This window comes from Dendroctonus ponderosae, unplaced genomic scaffold (assembly GCF_020466585.1).
Source record: "Dendroctonus ponderosae isolate FM_Combo_2020 unplaced genomic scaffold, Dpon_F_20191213v2 Dpon_F_20191213_1, whole genome shotgun sequence".
NCBI lineage: Eukaryota > Metazoa > Arthropoda > Insecta > Coleoptera > Curculionidae > Dendroctonus > Dendroctonus ponderosae.
Window position 1 is genome coordinate 29,334,807 of NW_026017110.1, and position 25,640 is coordinate 29,360,446.

Here is a 25,640-nt window from a genome sequence, read left to right on the forward strand (position 1 = left end):
CAACAAAAGTTTAATTTTTTTTCCAATTTGTTCCAAAAGTAGTTGAAAAATCTAATTCTAATAAATTCAGAAAAGTATTGTACATAACAGACGAGATGAGAAATGAGCAAAGCGACAAAGGCCTTTTAGATGGATATAAGAAAATGAGCACTGGAAATTCCAAAATTGGGGCCTTCTTGACTCCTGAAAAGTTTCTCGCTTAGATATTCTCAATGCATGAATATTTACAGCATACAATTCCCCCTTAACAGTGCCATGATATCGCAGCTGCGTCCCACTTTCTTTATTACATTAAGCATTAAGACATTACATTTATCGAGTTCTAAATTTGAATCGTTCGCAAATAAACTTCGCATGCCACCTGATGTTACATAAAGCTTCTTTTCGTTGTTAAATTTCGTGTATAAAATGAACATTTTGTTAATGAAAAATTCTCTTGTTGAAACCTTTTCAGTTTTACTTATGTTTGGACACGATCAAGCACCCTCAGAACCAACCTTGCAATCTTTTGCTTTTTCATTTGCTCACCTAAATATACTTTTTACATTTATTTTATTCAACTCTGGATTTTTTTGCATTTGTTTAATTGTGTTATCTTTATTCATATTACCTGTGAACTACTGTGCGGACTAATGTAGCTGTCTAAATCGAATTTTCCCATCAAGGAACCGGATACTTCCGCGAACGATTCACCTTGCCTCTGGGTCTGAAATAAAGAAATAATTAGAACAAACGCAGTTTTATACAAATAATCACATTTTATAAAAGTTCTGGAACGTTCTTCCGACTTCAACTACTAATTTTAAGCATTCGTTTAGTGAAGCAAAGGATTAAATATTGAAGAAAATGTGAAATTTTGGACAGTTATTAATGTGGAATTTATCATCTAAAGAAAACCTTACTGTAGGTGAAAACGGGAAAAGTTGCAGAAAAATCAACTAGTTTAACGAAAAAAATTTAACAGCGAAAATTAAATTGAACAATAAATATAAACAACCTGAAAATACTCAATTGAACTGAAAGCAGAAAGCAATACTGCAATAAATTGATAGAAATAAAAAAATCTTGATATGAAAAAATTTAAAAGCAAGTCAATGAATATTAACAATAACTAAATAATAAGAGCACAAAGAATGAAGTGATCAAAATAAAAATTGGCACGATCAGTCGAATAAATCTGACGCAAAATCCGTATGTTCAGCAAGAATACGAGCTAAAACTCCAATAACCCAGAAGCAATGGAAATCAGCCTGAAAAACTGGAACAAAATTAAAATTGTGGCAAACATTAATAGAATAAACTAAACCAGAAGGCACTCGAGAACAAGAAACAACGATAACTAAAATGATACTTTAAAAGCCACAAACAACATTAAACATTAATTGAAAAATAATGTAATAGATTAAGAAGAGCAGTAAAATATTGAAGACAAATTGAAGTTTAGAAAAAATGAAATCGATCATCGAAAGAAAAAAGATAATTAAAAATCTGGCCGTACTAACCAGGATCAGTTGACGAAATAGAACTTAAAACCAGAGAAAAAAGCATTAAAAACAGCAAAAAAACTGAAAGATAATACAGACCTGCGCAACGAAATAGGCAATCAAAAGAGCAAAAAATAATTAAAACACTGGCAAAGATTAACATAATAAATCGACTTGACTGGAAGACGTTTTAAACCTAAACAATAACAAAAACTAATATTGCAAAGATACTAGAATATTACGATGATATGCATAAAAGTTCCAAAGAGAAGATGAAGTACGGAAAACTGTAATTGAAACCAACAGGAGATCAAATGTAAAAAAGCTAATGGAGTAATCCAAATAACAATAAAAAATGTAACAATAGCTAAAAGAACCGAAATAATAAAATTATAATAAAATCAATGAATAAATAAAGGAAATGATTAGGAAGATGGCCGTACTAACCAGGATCAGTTGACGAAATAGAACTTAAAACCAGAGAAAAAAGCATTAAAAACAGCAAAAAAACTGAAAGATAATACAGATCTGCGCAAAGAGATAGGCAATCAAAAGAGCAAAAAAGAAATAAAATACTGGTAAAGATTAACAGAATAAATCGGACTTGACTGGAAGAAATTTTACACTCAAACAATAACAAGAACTAATATTGCAATACTTTAAAATCAATAGGCAAAAAATGAATGAAACCAGCAGGAGAGCAAATATTTAAAAAAATGGAATGAAGTAATTCACACTGCAATAAGAAACATAACACTCACTGCGACAACCGAAATAAATTCAACTGAATAACAGGAACATGAAGAATTCTGAAATACAGCAACCACGAAAACAAATACATGAAAAATTTCATCAATTCAATTTGAAAATTAAATACGAACACCAAAAATGAACCACTGAATGCCAAAAACGCCAAAACATGAAAAAATAAGCAAACAAAACGAATAAGAGTAATGTAAGTATAACGTACGTAAGAAAAATTATTAAACTGAACAAGAACGAAACTAATTACTTGAAAAACCCATAAATTCAATAAAAGAGTCAACGAAGAAAACTAATACGAAAAGAGCGAAAACATGAAAAATTTAAACAAACAGCACGAATAAGAAGAACTAGGAAACTTAGTCAGAACAACAACAAATTATTCAAAAATTTGAAAATTTTATAATCAAATAACAATAACAAAAATGGAGCATTTAATATGAACATATTAAAAATAAGAAAAAATGCGGAAAGAATAACGAAAATGAACACTTGAAAAACCCATAAATTCAATTTAAGAATCAACTAAAAATACCAAAGTAAAAAAAGTGAAAAGATGAAAAATTAATCAAATAGCACGAATAAGAAGAATTGTGAAACTCAGTCGGAACGACAACGAATGATTCAAAAATGCATAACGCAAATTTCATAATCAACTAACAATAACAAAAATGAATCACTGAATGTGAAAAGATTAAGAACAAGAAAAATTACAAAAATAATTAGAATTAGAAGAATTCTGAAATTCGACAAGAACGAAAACAAACACGTCAAAAACTCATAAATTCAATTGAAGAATCAACTAAGAATACCAATGTGAAAAGAGCGAAAACATGAAAAATTAAGCAAACAGCACGAATAAGAAGAAATTTGAAACTCAGCCAGAACGACAACGAATGATTCAAAAATGCATAACAAAAGTCTATTTGAACGAAAGCCTATCTCTTTTGAACGAAAGCCTATCTATTTTGATAAAAATTTCATAATCAACTAATAAAAACAAAAATGAAGCATTGAATGTGAAAATATTAAAAACAAGAAAATTACGAAAAGAACAAGAAAAAGAAAATTTAAACTCCGCAAGATTAACGAAAATCAATACTTCAAAAACCCGTAAATTCAATTCAACAATCGACTTAGAATACCAATACGAAAAGAGCGAAAAAATTTTAAACAAACAGCACGAACAAGAAGAATTATAAAACTTAGTCAGAACGACAAATTATGATTCAAAAATGCATAACGCAAATTTGATAATTAACAACAATAACAAAACTGGAGCATTGAATGTGAAAAGATTAAGAACAAGAAAAAATACGGAAAGAACATGAAACAGAAGAATTCTGAAACGCCGCATGAACGAAAATGAACACTGCAAAGACCCATAAATTAAATTCAAGAATCAACTAAAAATACCAAAGTAAACAGAGCGCAAACTTGAAAAATTAAGCAAATAGCACGAATATGAAGAATTGTGAAACTGCTGAAAGACCGATTGGGTCGATAGCCTTTTTCTGTAGGAAATAAAGATTATATATATATATAACAAAGCGAAAAGATCGAAAACATAAAAAAATAATTATGGAACTCAGTCAAAATGACAAGTAATGATTCAAAAATGTATAACGTAAATTCCATAATCAAATAACAATAACAATCATGAAGCAATAAATACGAAAATATTAAAAATGGGAAAAATTGCGGAAAGAACATGAATCAGAATTTCGAAACTCCGCAAGAACGAAGACACTTGAAAATGCCATAAATTCAATTTAAGAGTGAACCAAAGATGAAACAATGAAAACCATAAAAATTGAGGAAACTATAAACTAGAAAAACTGATACAATACAAATGTCAACAAAATGCAATCATTTAAAAAGTTAAAACAATCCGAGAAATATTTTACAATTAATTGACAACTCAGTGTGCAAATGTTTTCCGGACGGAAAAATTGCAAATGATTTAATAACAATAACAAGAACAAAATACATTGTTAACACGTTGGATGTAAATGGAAAAGAAGTGAATTTAGGATTCGTAACAAAAAAATGGGAAACAAAATAACACAATTTTCGCCAACGATGATTTTTTTAATGCTAATCATTGTTCGCTTTGAAAATGAATGCGGAAGATAAAAGCGAAACGTTCGGTAAAAAAACAATTTTATCCGACTCTGAATCAATCTAACAAAGAACCGACGCCTTCATGCCGAGCATTTTCCAGCACGAACAAATGTAAAATTGGAAACATTTAAAAAAATCGAGCTGATATGCATACAATGCGGTTTCATATGCAGAGCGTTCAAAATACATTAAACATACAACCGTTCCCTGGGTGGCGTCTGAAAGTAAAATCACACAAACCTATAGATTTCAGTCACGTCCTATTGCCGAAGTTGTTGGCCATCCTCGAGGAATAACAACGCAAAATATATTACGTGAAGTGAAAAATTCGCATTCATAAAACCTCATTCGGACGGATTCATGGATTAGAAACTTGCAATTTGCAAATATCCGTGAAGTGTTATTCATCAATGGGAAAACCGATGTTTCAAACTTACTTCTTGGCTGAGTTGGTCAGTACACATTGGGGGTAGATTAGTGAGCAGCGCATGGATATCTTCGGTTTTGAAGCTCTCCATGTCAGCTTCGGCCAGATTTGCGTCCATATTCTTAGCCAGAGCGTCATAATAGTTATCACCTGCCTCGTAGGTTTCTGGAAGAGAGAGGATGCTGGTGTGATGGTTTGTGCCCCCATCTCTGTATCTACATGAAGAAACCGAGACAAACAGTAGCAATATTTTTATGGGTTTAAAGTACGAGTATTTTTACCCATAATCTAAAAACCATTGATAGTCGGAATTGTCCTGCACAAAGTCGACATCCTGTGAAGAAGTGGTGCTGAGATAGGAGCCTCTTAGGTTGCTGTTGCAGTCGGAGTCAGGACTGGCACGCATTACCCCTAACTCACTCATGCCTCTACCTGGAAGCAAAAAGTCTCAGTTATCCACCCGGTATATGAAAAAAAACGCCCATTATACTGACTAATTTAAAAATGCCAGTTAAGTGAACTTTAATGTGGTACTGGCCGTTGCCTGAATGATGTCATTACGATCCAATTGCTGCCAGACTAAATTGCATGATTAACGTTGGAACCGCTTTAATAAACATCATATCCTATATGTATAGATGAAAGTGGGTGGAAATTATCATTCTAACGTTTATAGGCTCGAGCAGACGGTTAGTTTTTTAACGATGAAGCCAAATTTTAGTTACTAAAAATGTCCTCACTGATGACAAATGAACTAGTTGCATAAAGGTAAAACTAAAAAAAATAGTGAAACTGCACACAGACAGTTTATGAAAATATTCTGGACCACAGCTTAATTGATACAAACTGATGGTGACTTACCAGTTTAAGTAACGCTCCATATGCATGACACAATGATTCTTTGGTAAACATCAAAAACCGCTGAAGGGAAAGTTGCCAAGATTTGGACAGGCTTGTAAAAATAGACGCAAAAGAAAATGCACAAAACCCAACCCATTCGTCGTTTCAGACGAAAATATATTAGACTGGCGCCAAATTTTACATTGCTTCGACTCTCAGTAGTAGTTAGAAGATGTTTTATCTAAAAAAATTAACGGTTACATGTATTTGGAGTATTGCGAATTTTAGTTTTAGGTTCAACGTTTCCTTTTTGTGCATTTTTAACAATTTGATTTGCTTTCTGCCGCTGATTTGCTTTCTCTAATGCATAATTTATGATCTAGGGCTTACTTTGATGTTGAAAACGCGTCACTGCGCCGTATTTGGTCAAAACTGGAACCAAATGAAAACGGCTTTTATGAACGTTTAATTCGTTGTAAGTTCTTCGGGTAAATGTTTCTTTTACTCTAAAATATCTTCAATTTTTATTAAGCTCTTCAAATCTTAAAATGTTTAACAATGGCGAACATGCACACAGTGTGCCCTCTTCTAAATTGCCCAAAAAACAAGTTCCAAGTCGTCTAATCTTGACGTGAGAAATTATTCAAGTCAGTCTGCTAGAAAGCTTCATTTCGTATCTACAAATGGTTTACAAATTTTTCAAAAATTCCACTGTTGGACGATCTGCTTGAAATTTTCTACGTTCTAACAATCAAGTTTCTTTTTATTAGCTGTCCAAGAAACAAGTTTTTTCGCGTCCTAATCTGGACGTGGGAGCTTCTCGAATTCAGTCTGCTAGAAAGCTTTATTTTGTATCAAATGAAGGTTTGTTAACTCATCAAAAAACTACTGGAGCTCGATCTGCTTGAAAATTGCATCTTTCTCAGAGTCAAGTTTCTTTTTTAAACTGTCCAAGAAACAAGTCCCAACTAGTCCTAATCTTGACGTGAGCAATTCTTGAAGTCAGTCTGCTAGAAAGTATCATTTCGTATCAACAAAAGGTTTGCAAATTTTTCAAAAATTCCACTGGGGGACGATCTGCTTGAAATTTGCTACGTTCTAACAATCAAGTTTCTTTTTTAAACTGTCCAAGAAACAAGTCTCAACTCGTCCTAATCTTGACGTGAGAAATTCTTCAAGTCAGTCCACTGGGGGACGATCTGCGTGAAATTTTCTACGTTCCAACGTTACGTTACGACTTGTTCGACTAAAAGTTTGAATTTTGCTGAAAAATATTGCTTTGAGCAACATAAAATTTGTCAGAACTAATTAGTGCGACCAAATACATTGTTGCATCAATTCTAATTTAGTCTGTTGCAAATATTTCATTTTTTGGGGGAATTATTTACTTGATTTTCCTTTTTGTAGTTGGGCGTACTTTTAAGATGCTAATATTTTTTCAGTAAATATTAGGCTTTCTGAAAAATGCATGTTTAAAGGCGTTTTTCCTGCCAAGTGCATTTACATTTTGATAGTTGAAGAGAACGTTGCACAGAAGAAGAACATCTAAAGCTTGGTTTTGGCTCAATGGATATAATTGGAAAAATTCATTTGAATAGAAAATTAAACTAGAGATAATATTTGAGACAGCAAAAAATCAAAGTCTAATAATACAAGAATAATTCAAAAGAATTTTAAGAGCTCTCGATTTACAAGAATAAATAATTCAAGAGTGTGGTACCTATGCGTCATATTTAAGGCGATTGTAAATCTTTCAATAAGTGGGGACTCAATAAAGTGTGTTGGGATTCAATAAACTAACTTTAATAATACATTTTAATTATTATTAATTTACAAAAATCCGTTTAATTTGACTTTGAAAGTTACTAAAGATGCAGCTCAGCATGCTGTTTTTATTATAAATCTTATGGATTTTTTTGGCTCGCTTTGTACATATGTACGAGTACCTATATAAATACACACCTACCTTTGACACGCCTCGCCCGTTTATAACAATCGTCATTTTTAAGATTGAATTTAAATTCCCGAGTTGGATGAGATCTTAGTAGCACTACACTTTGCATCTTGGGTTTTGTAATTTATCAACACTAAACTGCGGAAAAGTCGATTGTTCATTTACGCGATTTTGTCATTGCATCCGCAATAAAGTTACTCATGATTGTAAAAGTCGTTATCAACCACCTCTCCCAGTAAAACGCTTTGTGGAAATGAGATAAACTCAACATTGAATTAAATCACAATACGCGATTTTCGGAATCTACTGTATCAGAGCAACAGGCCAAATTACCGTTTTCAAACAGAAGCAAAGTTAAAACAGGAACTTGCTGTTCGTTTTGTTTTCAATGCATGCCATTTTAATCTTATCTTGTTCTGTTATCATTGGACACTTCAATTTATTAATATACCGGATGATTCTTCAAAATCAACTGTAAATCTCACAAATATTTAAAGCGTCTTAAACCTGTGATATTTTCCATGAAAACGATCAAAGTTACATTTTCACATTCGATATATTTATTTTTATATAGCAAATATCAGCTCAAATAAGTTATTCACGCGTTTACTGCATAACTTGGGGCTGTAGCCCCAATTTTTCCTGTTTTTTCGTGCAAATAAAACTGGCCTTTAAGGCAGCTCTTTACTGGAAAATTTACGGGTCCAAAAATTCTATAATAATTTCAGCTCCTTGTACAGAGGCTGAGAATAATTGAAGTACAGCTTTATCTAATTACAGCTAATCTGAGACACTCCCAGGGCCGATTTCGAGTTTATGAGCTCTCATCGCTTGGTTTAGCCTGAAAACAACACTATCCAAATCTGTTCTTTATCGATCTAAATCCATGGGCGTGAAAAAGTACTGGTTTAAGTTAGGTAGTGGTAAACTCATACTAAATTATCTGAAGTGCAGTTTTTTAAATTTTATCATCAAACTACAATCGACAGGGATTTTTATAATTTATTTCTCGTAATTACAGAAATCCTCAATGCCGGAAAATGACCGGTAATTACTGTATAATTATGTTAAAATAAAAATCATTAGTATTAACCTTTCAATTAGTGTTCACTTGTGTTCGTGATCCAACCACAGTTATTAATTTAGTTCCTTCTATTTTTGGTACGCGATAATCATTATTCATAAGTCATTAAAAAGAAATACAAGGAAGAAAGGAAATTGTCGCTGAAAAGGGATTTTGTTGCTTTGTGCCACCTAAAGAACTGCAAGAAGCTTCAAGTTTTGAATAATGTTTCCATATTTGCACTTATCGTTTTTATCTACTTTTATTAGTATTATTTATTATTATTTTACTAGTACTTAATTTATTATCGAATTGCTCTTGTTTTGGTTAAGAGCAACTGACAAACCCTTCAGCCAACAGAAAACTGCGAGCACGCGAAAATTGAAATTCAAAAAGTTACAAGAAGGAAATAACCAAAATTAAAAAACCTTCAATATTATAATCCTCTATTACAAAAGCATTAAAAAGTATAACAAAAGAATCCTGTAAAAAGGAAAGGTACCGACAAAACCTACATACAAAACCAACATACAAATAAAAACCTACATACAAATGACCAAATTACATAAATACATAATCACAATTTAAATTTACATTAAAAAGATATATATTGTTGCATACAAGCAGTAAAGATAAGAAACATGAAATTAGTTAACAGCAATGGACGCAATAAATTATTATGCACCTAAAATTTAAATGGTTTTTGTTTGACAACAAATTTAAAAATGTAAAAACTGTTCATGATTTGCCTGAATAAGTTCAACATTAGTTTTTTTTTATTCTTCTTTTTATAGTTTAAACATCCGAATTTGGTCTTATTGAAATTAAATACAAATAAAAATTAAATAGTACTAAAAAATAGGAACGTCGATTCGATCGTGATATAAAACGCTCTCTCAATAGAAAATTTAAACGCTTTAAAAAATTTTCAGAACTTCGAAAAAAATCAATAGAAACCATAAAACGTCTACTATAATAAAAATGGTTTTGCCAAAATAAGAAGTGGATTTTGGCGTACTTTAAGTGCGTCAACCAGTCTCGGTGTCGTGAAAGCTTGGCCTTCAATTTCCCGGTTATTTTTAAAAATGTGATTTAAAGTAAAGGCATTTGGCTCCCAAAATAAACAAAACCCGAGATTTTCAAGATCCAAACAACTGATCTGTGTCCCGCTCTGACTTACAAAACTGGTAAATATTTGCTATCAGTCATACTCCTATATCAAAATGCATTAAATTGCCTAAAAGGCAAATTTACTTTATGTGAAATTGCGTGGCAACATCAAGCATTTCTTGGATATTTCATGTCAGATAATTTGGAACAATTTAAAATTAATGTTCTTGATGTGGAAACCGAGTTTGTTGACCTCAAAGGCATTAAAAAAATACTAGGAATTGCTAATTAAAAATTACATAAATAAGTTTCCATTCATATAGGTATTTCGAATCGAAAAAGAGGCTCAGCCCAGTGCCAAATGCTAATTATTTATTCAGTACACAGTGCAATTGGCAGGACACTTGGAGATTTAGTAATTAGTTCTAATGTGCTACATCTACAACTTATTATTAGTTCCTTGGTTTTAAAAGCACAAAGTTTTCAATATCCGGTGCCAGAGTTTTAATTTGTCCACGCTAAGAGCATGGCGAAGTATTGAAAGCTCGCGGTTTAGGAACGAAAGTTGCCATGTTTTTTTAACCAAAATATGTCGAATTATGTATGTATATGTCTAATTATAAGCAATATAATTTGGTTATAATACGGTTTATGAAACATGTGAAAGACACAAACGCTTTAACAACATTTTTCCGTATTTATCCGGCACGAAAACGAAAGTATGTAGTACCAAATTACAAATCAACGCAAACAAAATTGCGACTTAATTTCGCTTCAACGAAAACTCGAGAAAACTAGTATTTAAGAAGAAAATTTATTTTTTCAAAACATCGACCTCCACTTTTTGGACAAAAAAAATCCAAATTTGACATGCGTGTTTTTTGGGCTTAATGGATTTCTTTCGCCTTAAGAAGTGCATTGATAAAGTGTTTGGATCAATGGTAAGGAAGAAATCGTCGCTGAAAGATCGCGAATGCTCTAACAGCAGCTTAAAATGTATCGAAAATATCGATTATTTCGAAACTGAAACTTATGGCGTATTTTCGACTAGTTCGTTGCATCCCTTGCTGCTTTGAGATCACAATGATGTCGATTTTAAAGGTACGTATTTTGAGAATTTCATATTTTTTCAAAAAATCGAATCCTCCCCTTAGAAAAATTTCGGCAAAAAATCAAAATTTCACATGTGAGTTTTTTGCACGCAATCGATTCTTTCCGCCCTAAGCACAACAGTGCATTGATAAAGTATTTGGATCAATAATTCGTTCCTGAAAGATCGCGAATGTTCTAACAGCACCTAAACTGTACCGAAAATATCGATTATTTCGAAACTGAAACTTCTGCTGTGTTTTGACGCTAAATAGCTTAAAAAATAAAAGAGTGGCCTGAAAGGTGCAACAATATTAACAGAACAGAATAAGACAATAGAGGAATTAATATTGCTTCAGTATCGCCAAAATTGTCTCGCCTTAGTTTTGTGTTTTCAGCTACTCGGACCCTTTTCCTTGACGGACCTGTATTTTTTAACTTTATTTTCTCTTTGAATCTTCTTTAATGCATATTCTTGCTATTTTAAATTTGTGTCTAAAATCTGTTTATTATTTTTTTAATTTCAAATTTAGTATCCAGTTTGAGTGTTGATTTATCGCGTTTATTAGATGGATGCTAAGAACATGACTAAGTAATAAAAGTCACCGGTCCAAGATGAGAATCAGACCAGTAAGAAAGAAGTATTTTAGTATGAAAAAAAATCTGAAAATACCACGATTGTTTTTTCCCGAAATAAAACATGTGAAAGACACGAACGCTTTAACAACATTTTTCTATATTGTACCGACACCGACTGTCAAACGAAAAAACCAATACAAACCAACGGGAACAAATTGGCAAATTAATTTATCGTTAATGAATAATCAGGAAAATCAATACGAACAAAAAAGTAGAAGCAACAATATGACAAAAATCTGAAAAGTTATATAAAAGCAGCAAGAAAATAATCAAAAATAAAGGAATTAATAATGGTTCAGTTGCGTTTAATGCAAAATTGTCTCGTTTTATCCTTCATTTTTTCTACTAGTATTTGATTTTTTTCTTTATTTTTTCTTTAAATCATCTTTAACACATCTTAATGTTATTTTAATTTCCTGTTCAAATTATGTTTAAAATGTTTCTAAATTCACATCTAATATCTAGTTTATGTGTGGATATATCGCGTTTATGACATGAGTAAGTAACGAAAGCTAGCGGCTGAGAAAGAAAATCACAATTCGTTTGATCAGAATATGTGAAACAATATGTTTTCATACGGGAGATTATTTCAAATTGCGGGCTTACAAAAGTCTACACTTCTTTTTATCCAGAGTGAAATGTGTGAAAGACTTTACAAAATTAATAACATTTTTTTCCAAATTCAATCGTCCGAAAAACGAAACAAAAACTTTGACTAGTTAATGATCGGAAACAAATTAGCAAACAATATCAGAAATACCTGGAAAGTTATATGAAAGAAAAAAAAAGAAACAATAAAAGAAGTAATAATGTTTTAGTTGCCTCAACATTGTCTCGTTTGAACCTTGTGTTTTTTATCTACTCGCGGGCTTTAAATCTTTAATACATCTTGCTATTTTTAATTGTTAATGAAATCTGTTTATTATGTTTCTAATTTCCAATCTAATGTCCAGTTTGAGTGTTGATTTATATCGTTTAAAAGATGCTAAGAGCATGACTTGGTTATAAAACTCTTAAAATGGTTCGGATCAAAAGCTCCTGAATAGGAAAAGAAGTAGAAGCAACAATATGACAAGAACAGGAAATTTATATAAAAACAGCACGAAAATAATGAAACAATAAAATTAATCGTTAAAATGGAATCGTTTTAGCGTTCCTTTAATTTAATCTCCTGGGAGTTTTTTATTGATGACATTTTGACTTCGTTTGTATTTTTACCTTTATCTTCTCTTTAACAAATCTCATTGCTGTTTTAAATTCGGTCGAATATGGTTTTTAATCTAAATCCAGTTTCGCCATTTGAGTGATTAAGTAACAAACGCCAGCGGCTCTGAACGAAAATCACCAGTCTTTTGATCGGGATATATGAAACTATATATTTTTAAATCGAAGATTGTTTGAAAATGCGGATTTGCTAAAGTCGACGCTTGTTTTTATCCAAAGTGAAACATGTGAAAGCCTGAAGATTTTAGCAACGCGTTGTTCCAAATTCATAGAAAGTTATTTGAAAGGAGCAAGAAAGAAATGAAACAATAAAAACGAATATGTTGGTTTCGTTTAAGCGTAATTTTTTTCACCTGCGCGCAGTGTTTTCTTTGATGTAGCCTGTCTACTTTGTTCTCTATCATTATCTCGTCCTTACTACTCCCTATCCCTGTTCCAGTTTTGCCTTATCGCTTTTTTTGTCATACTGAGAGCATGACTACGTACTGAAAACTGAGCGTTTAGAGCGGAAGTCGCATGCAATTTTCAGATTGAAATCGGATTAGTTCACAATCAATCATTTTAATTCATTTCGATCAAGAAATGTTAAATATGAAAACTGCATTTTACGGCTTGTACCCTCGCTTATACCATTGCAATCAACTTAACTAAATAAATAATTAATTAAACACTAAGCCGTGCCGAATCAGCGTAAACAATAATGATTAATTGGAAAACATAATAAATGAAAACTGAATCGCCGAACCAAATGAATCACAGCGAAGTGAAAGCGAACTGTAAAGAATGTGTTAATCTTGTCAACACATTATTTTGTAATCAGATAAACTACATATTTTCAGTCGCTTCTTTTGGTTCGACGACCTCATTTAATGCATTTTCCCCGGTCTGCAAGTGAAAATAGACACTTTATTTTTATAATGCGGATCAGTTTTCGGTGGCTCTTGAGAAAAAAATAATCAGCCGCTTTTTATAGTGTGAAAACCATTAGGCAACCCACTCAGGCTATGCATTTCCTGATCTCTGAAAAATCCAAGACCGAAAGCGATTTCCGCATTTTCTGAAGGACGGAGCTTGGATTGGAAAATCGATTTCCCTCTTGTGGTTGCTATGGTTATTCTTGTCTCTTCTATTTCTCCATTTCGTTTACGTCTTTCTACGCTCACGTGTTTCATTCATATATTTTATGGATAAACACCGAAGCCCAAAAAATCCCACCAGTTTTCAGCGTCAATCCGTTTCAAAGCACTCCCTTCATTGAATAGAGCCAGTTGAAGCAAGCGCCTAAATAATACACACAACTTTTCCAATTTTATATGCTATAAAGTGGTTGAGGCTATGGGATGATCGGTTATTTGTGTGGATTACTTCCGATCCGAGGCTAACGTCAGAAAATGGGGATTTTAGTGGAAAAACTGAAAGCGTATGAGAATAAAATGATTGGGCGCAAACAATTTTAGCTCGGTTTTTATAGAGCTGATGTGATTGTTAGTTTCGGGCTAAACCCAGCTGAGGAGGGCTCGAAACCAGCACCTGGAAATTGTGATTCCTCGTCCGAAACAGCTGTTTCTGTTGAATGTCGGAAAGTGCACGTAGGATAACTATTCAAATTGGTTAATTAAAACAAACCGTATGCAAAAAATGTGTGCAGGTAACGATGCGATTGCAAATTGAAAATTGAAAGAAATGCAATTTTATAGTTGCATGTCTCTTAAAATTGCCTTGGCGTTTATTTAACCGATCGGTTGTCTTTCTATTACACAAAAATCCGTTTTCGAGAATGCAAAACAGCAGGCTGATACTGTTGGGCTAGCTAGACAAAAGCGGTTGCACAATTCCCACCTAAATAAATTTACCAAGGTCTCCATTTACAAATGGTTAACACACCAATTTGAAATTACAGCCAATGTTTTATAAAGTATCAAAGTGGGATGCGGGACTGTTCAAATATTGTGTCTGGGTTAAACCGTTTTTCATCAGATAAAACACCCCTCTTGTTGCGTCATGGGCTGGAGCGATTCGACCCCTCTTTTTATGAGTCATTCACTCGCTTATTGAATCCACTTTTCAGACATCCGAGGATGGAAGGAAGCTGAAGCCTTGTCAGGATTTTAAACCCATTAGTTGTCGCTTTTATTTGTTAAAGATGTTTAACGTTCCGTTTCCCAAATCCTGTTTGAACCCAAGAGCCTTGATCGCTTTAGTGAATTATCAACGTAATTCGATTGGTTGACAATAATCTGATCGCCCATGGAATGCCCAACAAGCAAAAACAAAGTAGAATCAATTCATGTGAGATCTGAGGTACAATAAAATTCAAAAATAAGAACCTGGAAAGTCGAGGATGAAAACCCATGGAAGTTAGAACCGATGGAAGAAGTGCAGCCGAAAAATTATTCAGGCGGACAAGAAATCTGTCCATCAAGGAACAGGCACGTTCTATAAAACAGTCAACAATAAAAAAACTGGAATCGAGAGGGCTATCAAGCAAACGATTATATAACCAAGTTGGTTCTAGCGATTGCTGCAGAACGCGGCCAAAATGTCGAATATCGCATGAGTTTTTCGAAAAGCTATCTGAATATTCACTTTATTGCAGGCAATGGACAAAATCAGTCCTTCGTGTCCCATCAATCGTCGATTTGGAGATGAGAAATGTAGAATCATTGAGGCCCTTGAAGGAAGTGCGGTAGTTTATCCTACCTGCTAACTGCAGTATTGAACTTTTCTTTTCGGCGTCGATTTCATTGTGTAGTTGTAGTAGTAGTGTGAACTTTTTGAAGAAATTGCTAGAAAATGGAGGATGGGGCGCCAGCGAAAGATGGGCATAATAATTTATAATCTATAAATCCCTTAATTTGAACTGAGTTCAGTTGTCGGAAAAGTAACTGAAGTTGAAGGATTTTTTGCATTTCCTATTCATTGATTTTTTTAAACACACTTTCTGCTGTACAGTAATGTATGTAAAGAAAAATCGGGCTTTTAGGACAGTTTTGCGGTTTGGATCCGGACAGCAATTTATTTTGTGGATGTAGATGGCAATCAGGGTTGGAAATTTTCTTTGCTAATTTCTAGATTTAATGGAGCGAACGAATGTCTTCATTGGTAGGTAAATTTGGTCTTCCTTGTCATCTTTCGCACGATCAGGTTTGATTTTATTTATCATTGAAATTCAGTTGCATATTTGACTGCCCCCCCTGTCTCCTGGTTTAGTAGCTGCAATAATGCCAGACATATCTTATCGTTGAATTATTTAAGAGCCAGTTAAATCATTCAATAAATTATTGATAAATCTACAGCTAGAAAGGTCTAGCTGATAAATACATTGTATTTAATAAAGGCAGTATTTTGATGGCACTAGCCGATAACAGAGTGAATTTACGATGCAGCTGATAATCCTTTTAAGCCTTCTTAATGTCTCCAGTCCCATCTGGGGCATCTCACCCAGCTTTAAATAATACATTATAACAACGCCATTTCAAAATAAAAATTACAGTATAATAAACAGGAATTATCGCTGGTGCCAGTCAGTGTAAGGAGTTTTTCCGCCAACCGGCACTTATAGACTTATCACCTTTCTACTTCGAGCCATAATAGAAGAGAACATCAAATCGATGGCAGAAATGCGACGTCCGCTATAGTGCAGATAATGTGAAACGGATTTTATATGAAAGTAAATACATATAGACACTTTCCAGCAATTATTGTTATTTCCCGTTTAGCCGGAACTCGGGCGATCTAATCAAAAGCTCGATGAACTGGTGATAATGGTAGATATTGGAATTGATGGTCTGAAAGTCGTGAATTAGTTCCTGGTTTACCATTAAATTAATCTATAGGTCAAGGAGTTTTTTCGGTTGAAGTCTCAAGTGGAGTAAGTCGTTTTCAATTCCGCAAATTTTAACAGAAAAATGAGTTATGAAGAATTCTTAGATATTTGCCTGAAACAATGACCAAACACTGTATTAAACCAGATTGCGAGTTCAACTGAAAATTGATTGTGATTCTAAGAGGTTCTTTTATAAACGTTCTTGTCCATGTCTGTCCACTGTTTCTTCACCTCAAATATCTAAACCACTTAAAATAATTTAGCCCTAGTTTAGAGGACGTTAAATTGAAAATCGCTGGTGATCAGATTCGAATTAAACATTCTCGTCTGCGTCTTTACAAATATTTTTATAGTCCAGTAAAATCAGCAATTGCTGTTATGTTCTAAATGTTTTGGTTGCGATTTCGACGATTCTTTGCCAAATTCTGGACTTCTATGCATTTATTCGCGTAACTTAAAAATTTGAAATTACTCTAGATATTCTATTAGATTCGCTTCATGCATCAAAAATTAAGAATCTTTAATCTAAAACCCTTTTTTTTTCGATTAGCCATAAACAGAAATGAAACTGTTTTCTACACCACTTTATGCCATGTTGTTTCAGGTTCTTTGTCATCATTTTCATCAAGACTTATCTGGTTCCAGTAGATAGGTGGGTGAGCTCCTACACCGTCAGGTGGAAAATATGGCAATTGAACTGGTCTATTGAGTCTTGTTGATTTTATCAGGTTCATCGTCTAGGATGAAACGTATTACGTTTGCAAATTATGTATTTTGTAGGCTCTTTTTCTGTTAAAACAGATGGAAGTTGGGATGTTTCTCATACATTGTCCCAATTTGTTGGGATTGTCTTAACAAGTTGATTAGCGCAAGATTTGTAGATGGAAAAAGTTCTAGATATGAAGACAAACGTTTGCGTGTCTGTAGCATTCTTGTCAAATTCAAAAAGTTGCTGCTACTAAAGAACAAACAGAACAGTGTTTTCTCCAATGATGACGCCAGTTCCGATGATTAGAACTTCCGCATCATCATCATAATCATTAGCTTGTTTTGTGGCGATAATAGCAGTTGTTCGATCAATATTTTATTAAAAATCTCGTGGTTGCATCGGTTTGTCAGGGCATTTTCCAAGATGCGGAAAACAATGCAGTAGTTCATTTTCTTGTCCAACATTATAATGATTGTCGCTTTGCAGTATGCATAATATCGTGCCTTAAAAATGCGCGCTCTCCACTCTTTACGCTTTATCTCGAAAACGGTTGGTCATACAGATTTTTCTGTTTGACTGCGTATTCTGCGTTTTTACACACCTAACAAAACACTCCTTTGAGCAAGTTCGGTAATAACCTCCAAAGATCTCAGACGCCAAGAAAATTACTTTTTAAGCCTCAAAACTTCATTATTATCGTGGCCTTGCAGTATGCACATATATTGTTTTTGAAAATGCGCTCCCCCCACTCTTTGCGCCATGTCTGGAAAACGGTTGGTCATACCGAAAAAACGCATCTAACCAAAACTGAACAAAACACTCCTTTGAGCAAGTTCGGCAATAACCTCCAAGTACCTCAAACGCACAGAAAATGGGTTTCCAGGCCTCTAAACCTCTATATCTCGTACAGTACAAGGGTGAACTTAGGAGACTTTTAGATGTTTGATTTGAACCGCGAAACAAAGGCTTCTGTGAAAATTAGCCTTAGATCTCGTTCCTCTGATTTGGATCGATTTATCTGAAATTACTGGACTATTAGGGAGGTCTTCGTTCTGCGTCTGATTCCAAGGCCTACATGCATGTGTATTCGCTCTTTCGCATTTAAACCTAAGCCCGATCGCATCGCCGATTTGATTTTTGTTCACTTGCCAGTTTGGAAAAAGCTCTGTTATGCTAACAGGATATTTTTAGAATCGTTTTTTCATCTTTCCAAGTATCTTCCTTCTAAATACCGTTCACTAATCTAGTAAAAAAAAATCCATTTCCTATCTGAAGCGCCGATCAATTTACAAATCTGCTTCTTGTTGTCCTTATCATCTGCGGTATTTGTTTTCAGAAAATATTAGCTGATTTTTGACAACAGTACATATGTAGATATCGACTATTTCAGGACTAATAGATAACTTAACCAGTACAAAAACTACCAACCACAAAATGCCGTTAGACTTATAAGACGATTTTAATTTAATTGTTATTAAGACAAAAAATTAGTAGAATCAAGATGCCTTTAGTTAGTCTTTGTAATTATTCGTGCCTGTTACTCGACTAGTTAGTTACACCTACACCGGCTAAATAAAAAGCCCACAGATATTGGCCCATAATTCGATTGTAGCTATTTACCAGGAAAGGAGCTGTCATGACTTTTTTTGTGTAACACCGTTTCACTTTATGTAATTTTGCAATCCATCGAGCACATCCGACACCGCATTGTGAAGACACACTCTTTGCGGCAATTTCCGAATTCACATTAGCAACAAAAACATTCACTCCATAAAACGAAAAAAAAATCGAAAAACTCAAAATAAAGGAAACTATTTTTGAAACGTCAACTCTATGACCAACAGGTCACCCTCCGTTAAAAATGCGACCGCAAGCGAGACTGAAATCGAGAAGTCCTGATTCGTTACAAGCTCTGAAATCTGACACTTGCACCCGAACTTGTTCCGAGTGTGACCGATCGCGAAACACGTGCTACAGTTTGGAGTTGGCTTCAGAGAGAGCAGCACTATCAGTGTAGATAATTACAGGGACTCTCTGTACCCACCACTAAGTGCTAAGAGGTGTTAATAAGGTGGATGCAGTCACTGCAGAAAATGTTCTTATAAGATTCTGATTAGTTCTATTAATGTTTAAGGAATAAGAACCAAGATCACACATTAAGTTATTGTTAAGTGTGATGGAAGCGCCACAAATTGGAAGTTTGATCATAAATGCACAGTCAGGTTTTGAATGGAAAGTAGTCTTAATTTTTGTACTGTTGTACTGTAAACCAAGTAGGTATTTTACAGGAACTAAGTCCATTTAAAATAATTTGTGAATTCTCGTCCATCTCGTTCGCCTGATTTGACCCCACCAAACTTTTTGTGTCGAGACTGTTCAATTTTTCCACTAAAATTAAGGGACTTGAAACGAAAGCCGGCTGTCAAATCTACGAGAAAATTTAACGATTTTTGGTTTCAATTAAGCTTAAAGATCTTTAAAGATTAAAGATTTAATTTGGAAAATGAAAATTTTTTTTTCCATCTCTGGCACGTTTTGTGACATAAATAGAAAAGAGAAAAATGCACCTGCAAAGACGTTTTTGTACGATTTCTTGTTCGAGATTATCGAGAGAAAAGGTCGAGATTATCCAAAATCTGCTCGTAAACCTTTCAGTGGTTTTCCGTGGATGGTTCTGGTGCTTGTTTTGACCAATTCCAACATTTTAATCGTCGTTTTTGAGTAGAACTTTCAGTAAGAGGACTGTAATTTTCTTCGACTACTTGAGCCATTTTACATTGTTATGCATTGTAAGTTTTGAAGAGCAATCTTGATAAACTAACCATAAATGCTAAATGTTTTCCAAGTTTAAGCAAGTTTTGCAACTGTTCTTTATACAGTTTGTGTCAGCTATCGTTTCCTGTTATATACAGACAGTTAACAAAAAACAGAAAAGTAACAGAGATTAGTAGTTGATAAATATGAATGCAAATTAGAAGATTTAATTCGGAAAATATGTTAAATACATCATAAGTTAAGTATTTAATCAGCATTAATCGATTCAGCAAATATTGTTAAATTAATTCGTGACGTTGAATGGAAATTACCTTTCAGCCTGCGATATCTTCTATATTTCCCTCGGGACTTCGGCTTGGTCGGTTCAGTCGGTTTTCCCGTGGAAAACTCGACGATTTTCATCATACAGCACAATAGTAGCACAATCATGTTTATTTTTATTGTCCCACCAATGTTATACGGTTTTGTCCTTTTGAAAGCATTTTTCCCGACTAGAATCATGCAATCAGTAGTGCAATTTTAAAACTGTTCTCCACTTTGGTCTGTATTAATTCACTTTTGATGTTGACGAAAGTCCGTATGGATGAACATTGCGTTCTGTTAAGCGTTGCATTATAAGTGAGTTAATTCAAAAAATAGACTGTAAATATGATTTTTTTAGATAATCTGAAGTATCTAAAACTGGCTAAAGAGCTCATTCTTGAAGTACGTTTCGACTGTTATTTTAAGTGTATTATTATTAAATATTCTTGTGCATTAAGACAATGAGCGCTTGTTTTCAAAGCGAACACTTGGAAAGTGTCCAAGATTTTCAATGCTAAGCTTAATCTATATTAAATATACGGAAACGAAGCTGGCAATGGTTCTTTGCAGTTGGATTTTTTTTGAAGATAAATACACTAATTAAACCACCCACATAAGGAAGAGATAGAAATTAGGGCAAATATACCATTCGATGGGGAATTTAACGCGGTTTAGGCACAATTTTGAGCTCGGCTCTAGAGTTGAGGCTGCCTATTTGGTCATATTTTAAGAAGCATCTTATCTACAACACTCTTTTTAATACCAATGGATTCAGAATGAAAACCCCCATCAAAAAGGGAATATTGAGTTAGGAAATGGCTCAATTTTCACCCAGACAAATTAAAAAAATTGCAGGATTTTTGCTTTTTTTTCGATTTTCGAATTTCGGCACCACTGGATAGAGAATTAAAAAATACCCCAAATAAAAAATTTGAAGTTTTCACACAAAATGCGAATTTTGCATATCGGTTACGTTTTTGTCAAAATTGAATATTCCGCTCAAACATGACGCCGATTTTTTGGCGATATCTCAAGAACACTTAGAGTTACACAGTTGCTTATTCCACCACTGGATAAAGAATTACACTCTGCCTTTTAAAAATTCAGTGAAAATTAAACAGTCAAGGATTTTCTCATTAAAAGCGAAATTTGAATTTTACCCAAAAAGTATAAAATAAGAAAAAGGCAGAAAAAACTGTAAGTTGCAGAAAACAAAGTTGCGAATGGACTTGCTACTGAAAGCAACTTAAAAAATAATTAGAATGTCGAAGAAGATTTAAAAATTAATCCCTTGATTATTTGGAATGTTATAAAAAGACAACAAATAAAAAGGAATGAAGCAGTTATGAAAACATTCTTCCAGCAAAGATATTTTAAGTATGCGAAATGAAAAACGAAAATCTTTATCGTATGATTTGCCCAAACTAGACTTTGCCATATTTTTGAAACGGAGACGACAGGGCTAATAATAAAACAAATTTGACGCAGAAACCCGCCAAAAACAATACATTATTGCCAGCTTTTTGTGCATGATTTTCACAGAATATAATTATAGAAGGTTTAGTTTTAGCTTTGTTTAGTCCTTGTTGCAATTTGTGCCTTATTTGCGAAGCAAAAATCATTTGTTATTAATTATTTGACTCAGTTTTCCTATGGCCATTTTTATGTTAGATTTCGTAAAAATAGTAAAAACAAGTAAAAAATGATGTACAATTGGGTAAATAAGTCACGAATATCTACTTCCTGTAACTCACTAGAAAATGGCCGCTCAATGACGCTCCTCGTCCAATTAGGACGTCATTAAACGGCTGATTTCCTTTTAAAAACTCCTCAAAGTAGCTCTAATTCCACTAGTCACCAGTAATCAATTTTTTTTACTCAGTTTTCTGTTCAATCAATCAATGCTAGAAAAACCACACAAAAGCCGTTCTAGTAAATAAATCACAAATATAACATGGCGCACGCTACTTTGGTTACTTACTGAGCACATAAGGCGTGCCCCATAACTTTGGCATTCTTCCAGACTCCCGATTCGATAGACGATCTTATTCCAGACGTACGTTTTCACTATCTGTTCGGGATTCAAAGCGAAAGTGTTTGTTTTTGTGGGAGTTAATAATAGCAGTAGCAGTATTTAAATTGGGTACAACTCTCCGGAGGTAGAAACCACACAATAACAGCCCGGTGTGGCTTAAGTTCTCAATATCAACAAACGAAACAGGGTATAGGCAGTTTAAAGAAAATATTTACTATACTAAATTGAAGTAGAGAAGCGGACGAAGAGATTATTAAGTATAAGGGTTTGTTAAAGACCTTTACCAACATCTAATTAAGCGCACTCACTGGTCACTTTAGTCTCTATCTGTGGCGTCTTGATGATCTAAACCACGGGCTTCCAGTGCTTCTCTTGTGCCCTCATTCTTGATCTTTTGGGTCTTGCTCGCTTCCTCCGTCCACCTCCTGGTGGTTTCCATTTTCCATTTTCGTCATATCGATGGTTCAGTTTTATACAGCAACAAGTCAAAAATCCTTGTTTTGAGAAATTCAATGTTAAAGATTAGCATATTAAAGTCTGATTCATTTATTTGTTCTGCGATTGTTGTTAGCAGACCGTTAGGAATGATTTTGTGACTTGTTGCCGTTTGAAGCTAGTAATTAGGCGACTTGTTCACTTTGTTCCCTATGTTGAGGTGCCTGTCTTTTAATCAGTAGGATACAGATTTACTGCTTTTTTTAAATTATTTTTGTTATAGAAAACTTTTAACTTATAATTATACCCGGTAATTAGACTAGTCTGTTCACATTCATGCAAACTATCTAACCTAAACTACACACTTCTAATCGGAATCACTATTATCTGCTGTAGCTGTTGTCAACGTACAGGGTAGCTCTTTATAAAAAGTCGAGTATTGACTGGGATTGCATTGTTGTTACACAAATCCACCAAATCGTTTTTTTTGCTTGCGAAATTTTAATGGGTGCTTTATACACCTTTATAGGTTTAATGTTGTTATCACGACTTCGTCTAGTTTTGTGGCGGACATGAATTTCACTAAATTCATTGCCATCTAATCTGTTCGTAAATATTTAAAACAACAACACTGCGTTTGCTGAAAAAATATTGAAACAAAAAAAACATTCGCTTGGGCTAAAGTGGTATAATAATGATCTAGCAAACAAAAGAGATACATTACATCTAGTAACTGAGGTTGCAAAGCAAAAAAACACTCCAGAAATAACTAAATTGAAAACAAAATCGTCTAAAACATTCCTATCAGGAAGATATTAAAAAATCGAAAAATGATGCATACACCTCTTATTTAAAAGCAAATAGTTTCAAACCTACTGCAATATGGAAGCTAGTTAAAGAAAATATTAATCTTTTAAGAAATAAGTATTCAACTGATATAAACATCACACCTGAATGTTTTAACCGATATTTTACACATATTGCTTCAAATATAGTGAACAATTTACCTGACCCTAATAATACCTGTGACTCATTTATTAACAGTTATGCTATGAGATTGACTTTTCCTTCAGATGCATTTTCATTTTCGCCTATAACCCAAATAGAACTTAGGGATTTAACCGACAAAATAAAAATGGTCTTGACTATCATAATATAAATTTAAAAATTATAAAAAGCATTATGAATCTTATTATTTCACCACTAACAAAACATTTCAATTTCAGTATTAGAGACTCAGTGTTCCCTAAAATACTAAAAGTGTCTAAAGTGGTACCCATTTTTAAAAAAGGTAGTGCTGATGAACTTACGAACTATCGTCCTATATCTGTTATACCAGTTCTGTCTACACTGCTTGAAAGAGCGGTTTGTGACCGAATTAGCAACTTTTTTGAGACTCACAAACTCTTTACTGAATGTCAGTTTGGATTTCGTAATGAAAAATCTACGACTATGGCTATCAATAAACTTGTTGAATTAGTTAATGCCAGTTTCGACGCTGGGGACTACTGTGGGACTTTGTTTTGCGATCTGACGAAAGCTTTTGACTGAGTTTCATCTAATATTCTTGCTTTGAAGTTAAAATATTACAAATTCTCTCCAGAGAGTGTCAATTTGATACATTCTTATTTGACTGACCGGTCACAGCTCATGAGCCTAAACGGGAAGAGATCCGAACTTTGTCAATTACACTATGGAGTGCCTCAAGGGTCAAGACTTGGACCCTTTTTGTTTATTATTTATATTAATGACTTAGTAGGCTGTGACACTTCGGCTGATTTTGTCCTGTACGCAGATGATACAACCATAGTCAGAAAAGCTGAAAATACTGATTCTTTGAATGGTTACCTAAGTGAGTCTCAAACTATTGTCACTGACTGGTTAGTGGCCAACCAGTTGAGCATGAACGATGCAAAGAGTCAGAAGCTGATTCTGTCTACTCGTGCCACCAAAAATATTCCCAACGATCCTATCAACTTTCTTGGAGTTAAAATTGACTCAAAACTCTCATGGAAACCACATCTGGCGGATGTATGCAGCAGTGTGGCATCAGGTGTTTTTGCTTTGCAGACACTTGCTACCACAATCTCAAAAGAAGCAGCCTTAACAGTTTATTTTGCTTGTGTGCACTCTAAAATTTCTTATGCGATTCTAGCCTGGAAACATGCGGCTGATACAGTAAGAGTATTTGCCCTTCAAAGGAGAGCTATTAGAATCCTCAGTAATATTGGTTACAGAGACAACTCCCGATCTATTTTTTCAAAATTTAAAATTTTGACGACATATTCATTATACATTTATCAATGTCTTGTACATGTTAAAAATAATGAAGATTCATACTGCACGCACGACAGTATCCATTACCATCATACGAGAACCAAAGGGAATATACCATATACTGATTTTTGTCGAATTCATAAGTTGAAACCTGGGATATCTTATTACGGTCCTAAATTCTTCAATTTGTTGCCATCTCATATAAAGTTGTTACCTTTTCCGCAATTTAAAACTAAACTAAAAAAATATTTGATTGTTAAAACATTCTACTCCATCAATGAATTTCTTATTAATGACTTTTCTGATCTTTCATAATGTATCATGGAGCATTGTATACAGGGTTGCTCATTAGTGCGTCAAAGTGCGATATCTCAGTAAATATGAAGTTTACAAGAAAATTCGTCCAACGAAAGTTTTTCACGTTTAAAAGGTCCACATTCTAAAATTACTTTCCAATATACAGGGTGCATCATAAACGTGTGGTAGTTACCAACTCTGGTTTTTTAAATGAAACCCCCCCTTTTTTTGTTATTTTCAGATTGGCCGTTCAATTTTAATTTATGT

General features: G+C 33.7%; 1 protein-coding gene across 12 annotated transcripts in view; it reads right to left on the reverse strand.

Moving 5' to 3' along the window:
- Positions 1 to 25,640, reverse strand: part of LOC109542101 — a 58,551-nt gene that overhangs the window by 16,724 nt on the left and 16,187 nt on the right. For 2 of the 12 annotated variants that reach the window (XM_048663259.1, XM_048663300.1), the window contains exons 1-6: positions 22,084 to 22,312; positions 20,338 to 20,623; positions 6,028 to 6,069; positions 5,079 to 5,229; positions 4,808 to 5,012; positions 611 to 706 (exon numbers count right to left, since the gene is read on the reverse strand). In XM_048663259.1, the coding sequence (XP_048519216.1) occupies positions 611 to 706; positions 4,808 to 5,012; positions 5,079 to 5,229; positions 6,028 to 6,069; positions 20,338 to 20,527 (684 nt within the window). In that variant the 5' untranslated portion in view covers positions 20,528 to 20,623; positions 22,084 to 22,312. Of the gene's footprint in view, positions 1 to 610; positions 707 to 4,807; positions 5,013 to 5,078; positions 5,230 to 5,658; positions 5,879 to 6,027; positions 6,070 to 7,603; positions 8,055 to 18,814; positions 18,832 to 18,871; positions 19,146 to 20,337; positions 20,835 to 22,083; positions 22,313 to 25,640 lie in introns of those variants that run through there. The other 10 variants (XM_048663274.1, XM_048663287.1, XM_048663293.1 and 7 more) reach the window with 10 other exon arrangements.